The 8,468-nt window shown below is 51.0% G+C and overlaps 1 protein-coding gene across 1 annotated transcript; it reads left to right on the forward strand.

The window, feature by feature from the left end:
- The first annotated feature begins 1,044 nt into the window (after window positions 1-1,044).
- LOC124483721 (coiled-coil domain-containing protein 85A-like) lies at window positions 1,045-5,274 on the forward strand. Its single transcript, XM_047044267.1, has 3 exons — window positions 1,045-1,727; window positions 3,858-5,076; window positions 5,267-5,274. Exons 1-3 carry the CDS (start codon window positions 1,455-1,457, stop codon window positions 5,272-5,274), a joined length of 1,500 nt encoding a protein of 499 aa, XP_046900223.1. The 5' UTR covers window positions 1,045-1,454.
- Window positions 5,275-8,468: the final 3,194 nt, after the last annotated feature.

Genomic DNA, 8,468 nt, shown 5'->3' on the forward strand with positions numbered 1-8,468 from the left:
GGATGTGATGCCTCTAACTGGCCTCAGACGGGTTCAACAGGCCCAAACTGCACTGCAACTGCCCCATTGTAAGACAATATCACACTCTATTCCATTCCATTATGATAATGACATCGATCCATTATATCTTTACTTTGGGTGTATTACCATAGCATTGTATGAGATTATATGCTATTAAGAGATTGAATGTCTGGTTAAATGTTAGTGCACCGGAAATCCTAAGTGTTATTTTGCCGTTGATGTCTGATTTGAACAAATTGTATTAAACAACCAGTGTGTGCCTTTTGATGTTATTCTAGGCTGGACAAGCTAGTCAGGAAGGTGGGCTAAGTGGTGGGGCAGAGCCTGGACTCACTGGGGACTGTGGTGGAGACACGGATGCGGGGCAAGCTCTTGGCCATCATGGGCGATGTCAATCACTCCCTCCACCCTGTCTTGGCAGGACAGCAGCAGCCTCTGTAGCGGGCAGCTCAACACCCTACGTCCTCAGACTGAGGGTCTTTAGGAGGTCCTTTCTCCCAGCTGTCATAAAACTCTAATACACTCTAATACATACAGTGTTTTGCACTAATCATCTACAATATATTGATATATATATTAAAATATACATTATATTTTATTTACATAACTTATCGTATTGTCTGTTTGTATTGTACCGTACTGTCTGTACATAGTGTATTTTATTATTGTAAATATAAGAGCTGTGAGAGACGCCTGAATCTATCCATCTATCTATCTATCTATCTACCTAAGGTGATGTTAGATGACCTAATACATCATCACAATGACGACACCTTTGTAAGCGTTCGAACTCGATAGAGGGCGCTCCATTCAAACGGATCACAATTTTCACCAGCATCAGTTGGTCCCCTGGGTGACGACGAGTGGCAATAGGAAGGGAAGAGGAGAGAGGGAGAGAGAGAGGGAGAGAGGGAGAGAGAGAGGGAGAAAGAGGGAGAGAGGGAGAGAGGGAGAGAGAGAGTCGGCAAGCACCTCGCTGCAGTCACACTCCCTCTTTTTCCTGTGCAGTTTCTGGCCGGCGATGCAACCGCGTATCCTCCCCTATGCCGTGGAGTGTGCGGAACAAGGGGCGAGCGCATCCTCTGCCTGCTGCTACCCGCCGAAGATCTTTCCACTTCAGACGAACGGGACTAAAATCGGACGCTGGCTCCGGTGCAAACTTACATGAACTAGGCTAAATTCCGTAGAGGCTGGTGTGTGGGAGATGTTATGCAGAAGCCAGTGTAGCCTCGCCTGTGTAGCCTTTTCTAGGCTGTAGCCTATTTCACTAAGCCGGCGTTCTCGGGCTCAGCTGTTGCTTTTTGGGGAGAGGAGGTGCAAAGAGCGACGGTGAGGCCAACTATGCTATTTCATTTCGAACGATAGTATTTCCGATTTGATTGGACTTGGACACGGATGCGAGCAGAGGTTGTCAACAACCTTTTGAGTATTTTATGCCCGTTGTCGGATTCGGAACCGTACAAATGGAGAAAGCTACCCCGTCGCAGCCTCAGCTCCAGCTGTCGATAACAAAGACTGAAAGTCCAGCGGAGGACATCTCCAATCTCTCCGACGAGGACCTGCTTAAGTGGGGCAAGGAGGATTTGGTGCGGCGTCTCCGGCGGTCTGAAGCTGACAAGCTAAGCGTTATTCTGGACCATGGGAATCTGATCAGGGAAGTCAATCGGAGCCTCCAGCTGCACTTAAACGAGATCAGGGGGCTGAAGGTGAGGGGCGCGCGTTTGTGAGGGATGAGATCATAGTTTTGAGCGCACCTGAGCGCGCACAGCTTGCAATGGGTACCCTTGCGTTTAAAGGGCTGCTGGAAATGGAATTTGGAGGTTTACGTAATAAGTTATGTTTAATGTGTGTGTCTGGGTGCTTGAAATGTCAATCATCCATGTTCTTTATGTGCTGAAATATCTTTCATCAGATCTGAGTTAAGCAATATTATTAACTTATATTACACACACACACATGCACACGCACACGCACACGCACACACACACACACACACACACACACACACACACACACACACACACACACACACACCCACACACACACACACACACACACACCTGTTGTCTGCTCTACACATCTCTACAGTGATGCCACCATCAACAACAAATACACTTCATATTAGACATTCTTGGAATGCATCCAGAACAAACCGCTTACTTCAAAGTGTCTTAACACTCCAAACTTCCAAACACCTTTGGCAGTTCTCATCCTCTTTTTAACCTTAACGGCCTAGGTAACTAAGGAGAAGAATCTGGCACGGTAAAAAAAACAACAAACCCCAGCTCCCTGTCGCTACTGGACGCCCATTGACTTGATTTAAGGCGCCGCCGCCTCCAACACTCGGAGCTTCATTAAAAGGAGAACGGGGGAGGCTGAGATGAAGCACACTGGGCTCTCTGGGCGCTGCCGGCGACCCCGCGGCCTTCTGTGTACCGCCTAATGAGACGGGGGGGGGGGGGGGGGGGGGGGGGGGGGGGGGGGGGGGGGGGGGGGGGGGGGAGAGAGCCTGTGGTTCAAACAAGGGAGGAAGGGCGAGGGGGAGAGGGTGACGACACAGGGAGGAGGAGAGGGAGGGAGACGGAGGCCGAGGATGGACAGAGAAGGAGGAGAGAGAGAGAGGTCGACCGGGAAGAGAGGGAGACGGACTGGGAGGGGGGGAGAGAGGTCGACCGGGAAGAGAGGGAGACGGACTGGGAGGGGGGGAGAGAGGTCGACCGGGAAGAGAGGGAGACGGACTGGGAGGGGGGGAGAGAGGTCGACCGGGAAGAGAGGGAGACGGACTGGGAGGGGGGGAGAGAGGTCGACCGGGAAGAGAGGGAGACGGACTGGGAGGGGGGGAGAGAGGTCGACCGGGAAGAGAGGGAGACGGACTGGGAGGGGGGGAGAGAGGTCGACCGGGAAGAGAGGGAGACGGACTGGGAGGGGGGGAGAGAGGAGGGCCGAGACGGAGGGAGAGGAGGATTGAGGGCGAGGGATGGATTGAGAGGGAGAAGGATTGAGAAGGACAGATGGATTGAGAGGGAGAAGGAGAAGGATTGAGGGGGAGAGAGAGAAGGATCGAGGAGGGAGCGATGGACCGAGAAGGAGACAGAGGAGAGAATGTGTGTGGTGTGAGAGGTATCTATGTACGTGTCGAGGCACAAGGCAGAGAGAGGGAGGCAGGGAGGGAAGGAGAGAGGGGTTGACAGAGGAGGGAGGAGAGAGAGAGGTGTGTAATTATAGAGTGATGGAGGGCATGGGCCGGGGTGTTGGAGGGGGCGGTTGTGTCACATAGGAAAGTTGCCACGTTGCAAATGAGATGAGAGATCTCCATCTCATAGGCCACGTACTGCTCTCAGTCTCCCTATCAAACCATGAGCATCTGACCTTTCTATCCACATCCACTTAATGTTCACAATACGCTACACCGCACTACACAGTAAATACTCTATATATGGTCAAGACTTTCCTGAATGCACGACAACACATGGTCAGACAGAGAGGATATGTTGCCCTCTCTCTACTCTATCAGAGACTGTGAGAATACACAATAAACAGAAAGAAACAAAGGATGCTTGTGAAGCTGATCCTTTTCACAAAGCAACCCCCAGGACCATTAAGAATGTAACAAAGGCAGGCACAAGCTCTGTAGCATTGTTGTATCTTAATGTGATTTGTTTGCAGAACGCTCGAAAAGATACTGCTGATCAACACTGTTTCTCATCCCCTCAGGCAAAAAAATAATTAGGCCTTGAGTCATAACTTTATCTTCCCTGACCTCCTCCTCCTCCTCCTCCTCCTCCTCATCCCCCTCCACCTCCACCTCCCCCTCCTCCACCACCACCCGTCTCCAGGACATCAACCAGAAACTGCAGGAGGACAACCGGGAGCTGCGAGACCTGTGCTGTTTCCTGGACGACGACCGGCAGAAGGGCAAGCGCGTGTCCCGGGAGTGGCAGCGCCTGGGCCGCTACAGCGCCAGCATCATGAGGAAGGAGGTGACCCTGTACCTGCAGAAGCTCAAGGAGCTGGAGGCGCGCCAGGAGGAGGTGGTGAGGGAGAACCTGGAGCTGAAGGAGCTCTGCCTGCTCCTGGACGAGGAGAAGGGCGGAGGAGGCGGCGGTGGCGTCGGCGGGGGAGCGGGGTTAGGGGGAGTCGGCGGCGGCGGCGGCGGCGGGGGAGGAGGCGGAGGCGGTTGCAGGAGCTCCATCGACAGCCAGAGCAGCCTGCTGCTGGTGCCCGGCACGGGCCTACTTATGAGGGACGTGGGCGACGGGAGCAGCACCTCCAGCGCCGGCTCGGCCGACAGCTCCGACCACCTCCACCACAAGCAGCTTCACCTGGCCGGGGGCGGAGGAGGCGGGGGTGGGGTGGCCGGCGGAGGAGGCGGCGGAGGCGGCGGGGGCGGAGCCAGTCCCGAGCACCTCCACAAACCCAGGTGCAGCAGCATCAGCGGAGGAGGAGGAGGGGGAGACAGGGAGGTGTCCAGCCCCGAACATCCCGCCGGCCGCCACCGGAGCACCAGCCTGGAGTACCCCTACGCCCTCCCCCAGATCTGCCGCCCGCGCTGCGGCTCCATCTCCGTGCCCGACCACGGCCGTGCCATGCGGGGCCTGAGCCCCGAGAAGTACGGGCGCAACGTGGGCCGCCGGAGCCCCGAGCAGCAGCCGTCTCCGCTCCACCTCCTCCACCACCACCAGCAGCAGCAGCAGCAGCAGAACCCCCAGGCCAAGCACCCCGGCTCGGACCTCCTCCTGGGGCAGAAGCAGCACCTGCTGGGGCAGGGCGGCAGCGGGGAGCTCTACCAGAGGCACCACAGGGGCAGCGTCGGGAGCAGCTGCGGGAGCCCCGAGCCCAGGCAGGCACATTTAGGGACGCCCGAGCACCACGACAAAGGCTGCAGTCTGGTCCAGGGGGGAGGGGGCGGCAGCCCGGAGACCCACCGGCACCAGTACAGCAGCAGCAGCCCCGAGAGCCACATGAAGTTCGGGAGCCCTGGGAGGGAGGTGCAGAGGAGGCCGGCCGGCGACGAGCTGTCGCCTCACCACAGGAGCATCTACAACGGTATGAACGGTACGTGTGGTGCGTGCGTGTGTGTGTGTGTGTGTGGGGGTCAGAGGTGTGTGTGCGTGTGTGTGTGTGCACGTGTGTGTGTGTGTGTGTGTGTGTGTGGGGGGGGGGGTCAGAGGTGTGTGTGCGAACGGGCACCGTGGGTGTGTGTGTGACAGGACGTGCGTGTGTATCTGTGGTGCGTGTGTGTAAGGATGGTAGCCGAGTCATGATGTGTGTGTGTGTGTGTGTGTGAGAGGGCGCTGTGTGCCTCAGGGTGTGTTTGTGATGGTGTGTGTAAGGGTGGTGTGTTTGTATGTCAAGATGGTGGGGGAGGTGATGAGGTTAAAGCAGAGCTCATTAGGTGTGTTGGGATGCACAGGTTAATTGGGAGCTTAGGGCTCTGGATGCTTACACATGTACTCTCTCTCTCTAACACACACACACACACATACACACACACACATACATACACACACACATGCAGATTGGATGGATGCCCTCATTATTATACATAGTACACACACACACTTTCCTGCAAGGAGAAAGTCAATACAAAATCACTTCAGGTTTTATTAGCAATATGCCTCAGTAAGAGAGTGATATATAGAGAAAGGGAGAATAAGATGGAGAGAGCTGATTAAATTTGAAAAACTTGACAAGACTTCAAGCCCAGAATTCCCTGTTGCTATGTGATTAGAATCCATTTGTTTGAGTGAAGGGAAAGGGAAGGAAAAATAAATCTTTCTCTTTCTCAGCAAGCTTTTCACTGTTTATGAAAGTTTCAGTACATAACTGATTTTTAATAAGCATGTTCCCCAGGAAAATGTCAGGAAGAACTGTAGAGGGCCAGTGAAGGGAAAAGACAAGAACTCTCTGGAAGCTTCCAGTATCAGTGGTTTGCGTCTCAATTCAACCTTAAAACTTCACTCAAAGATGTAGCACAGAGAGTAGCTCGTTCACAGACACACACACACACACACACGTGGACACACATGGACACACACCCCATCTCACTGTCTCAAACACACACTTTCCAGCGGACCATGGGATGATTGCGGTAGCATCCTTCCCCCAAAAACATAAGCTGGGTTCCGCCCATCTTTTAAGGAGATCACCTGGGTTATGATGTCAGGGAAAAGGAAGAATATCAAAGTAGCACCTAGGTCGGTGTTTAAATGCCCCACGGAGGCTGCTAATGATTTCTGTAGCCCAGGAAAAAAGTGCTGAGTAGCTGTGCTGGCAGGAGCTACAGGACATATTCCTCAAGGTGAAATATTTGCCTTACCTCGCAATATGGAGACAGAAACACAGAGGAGTAAGCTCTTCTAGGACAACCAGCAGCTATTCTGGTCCTGGACCGAGTTGGGTCCAGTGGTGGAGTTGTAAGCGAGCCGATGACGTGTGCTTTGTGTGGTTTTGAACTCGCTGCAGATTGTACTGGATTAGTTTAAAAAGCACAATTTCAAATTGGATTTGACTTCTTCTTTTCCAGGCGACTTTCGTGGGGATATTGCGCTACTGGGCTGTGCATGCTGGGAGTTTGCTTTGCAGCGGGGAGTCTCTTGTTGTGTTCTAGTCTTGTAGTTTTCTAGTCTTGTAGTGTTGTAGCCTTGTAGTGTTCTAGTCTTGTAGTGTTCTAGTCTTGTAGTGTTCTAGCCCTGTAGTGTTCTAGTCTTGTAGTTTTCTAGCCCTGTAGTGTTCTAGTCTTGTAGTGTTCTAGTCTTGTAGTGTTCTAGCCTTGTAGTGTTCTAGTCTTGTAGTGTTCTAGTCTTGTAGTGTTCTAGCCTTGTAGTGTTCTAGTCTTGTTGTGTTCTAGTCTTGTAGTGTATTTCATGACGAGTTGCACTTCCCTTCAAACGCACCATAACTCAGAGGCCCACGAGGGGTCAGTTCATATTGGCTGCAGCTCCAGAATCTCATCAGCACCAGTCAGGTGACACTGTGATCGTTAGTCACTGTCACATCCTGTCCCCGGGTCACTTCCTCTGCGGCCTCGAGTAGCCACTGACCTGTGGACACTAGAGATACATAGGGGAGACAAAGAGAGAGAGATACAACCATAGATAAAGTTAGAAAGAGAGAGAGCTGTATGAAATTGCAACAATCCTTAAAGTGTCACAAAGGAAATTCTCTCAAAAGTCTCTAAAACAAACTCCATTTCAGCAACTCCAACAAGGGATTTGACAAGCGGACCAAACAAAGTCTGGAAAAGCCCGTGAGCTGGAAAGGATAAGAGACCAGCTCCAGAAACTCCGACTGCTGGGGGCGTGTCCACCCTCCTGCTGTCCCAAAATCACCATAAAAGCATCCCTTTTTTTCTCTCTCTCTCTTTTCTATTCTATTCTTTTTTTGGGGGGGAAGACAGAATTAAATTCCTATGATGATGTAGTGTACTCCAGCCTGACTCCCGTCCTAAAGGATTATCCCCTAAGCCGTTTTCGACAGCATTATTTTATTTATTTATTTATTCGGAGTGTGTGTGTGTGTGTGTGTGTGGGAGAGAGAGAGGTCAGTTCCGGTCGCAAGGGAGCTGGCACCCTCTCAGTAGCATTGTAGCCAGTCTACACACTTGGAGACCGTTGCTACGGCACCAAAAAATGCAATCCATTTAGACTCACTCCCGACTCACTCCTGTCTTTCTTGAAACCCCCCCCCCCCAAAAAAAAACCCAAGGGGTCCTGACCTCTGGAGCACTATGACACGTTCATCTGTTTCAGTTTTAGGGCGTCTAAGTCACTGCCTGTTTTCAGAATCAGAATGGGGTTTATTCTCCATGAAAGTTTGCACAGACAAGGAATTTGCTTTGGCAGGAAGGTGCATACAATAAACATATAGGAACCAAAAATGTAAATATGTGGACTATCTATACTAAGGGTACATAAATTAGCAGTACTAAGTGGAATTATAATTAAATAAAATGTACAATAAAATAAAATATAAGTTGCCTTTATCTTTAAAGGTTCGGGAGAAAAATTCAGCAGAAAACACATAGGCTTTCAATGATGCCTCCTAAAAATTAGATTGATTTCCTGTAGGGTCTTTTTTCAGTCAGGCGAGTGGCATCTTGAAGCTTTGTGAAGGGACAAATACTAATCAAGTTCTCAAGTTCTCAAGTCTTTTATTTGTCAGGTGCACAGAACAACACAAGGTTAGACTGGGCACTGAAATTCTTAAGTCAAGATCTTTAGTCTTAAGACAACGCAAGCACCTGACATAACATAACATATAAGTACACAGAACAAATTGACATCTATGCTGAGCTTAGATAAGTGAACTTCCTAAATATACAGATAGCAATAAATAAACGACTATACTAACCCCAACTCTAAAACTTCCTAAATTACAGATAACAATAAATAGTATGCTATACTAACCCTAATACACACACAAAAAAAAACCTGTTACAACCCTAT

Source organism: Hypomesus transpacificus, chromosome 21 (genome assembly GCF_021917145.1).
Source record: "Hypomesus transpacificus isolate Combined female chromosome 21, fHypTra1, whole genome shotgun sequence".
In the NCBI taxonomy this organism is placed as follows: domain Eukaryota; kingdom Metazoa; phylum Chordata; class Actinopteri; order Osmeriformes; family Osmeridae; genus Hypomesus; species Hypomesus transpacificus.

What these genes read in the sequence shown, in the direction of transcription:
- LOC124483721 (XM_047044267.1), top strand. Translation starts at nt 1,455, where the DNA reads ATGCCCGTTGTCGGATTCGGAACCGTACAAATGGAGAAAGCTACCCCG. An exon ending in ACGAGATCAGGGGGCTGAAG is followed by an intron (nt 1,728 to 3,857) that starts GTGAGGGGCGCG and finishes ACCCGTCTCCAG; the next exon opens with GACATCAACCAGAAACTGCA.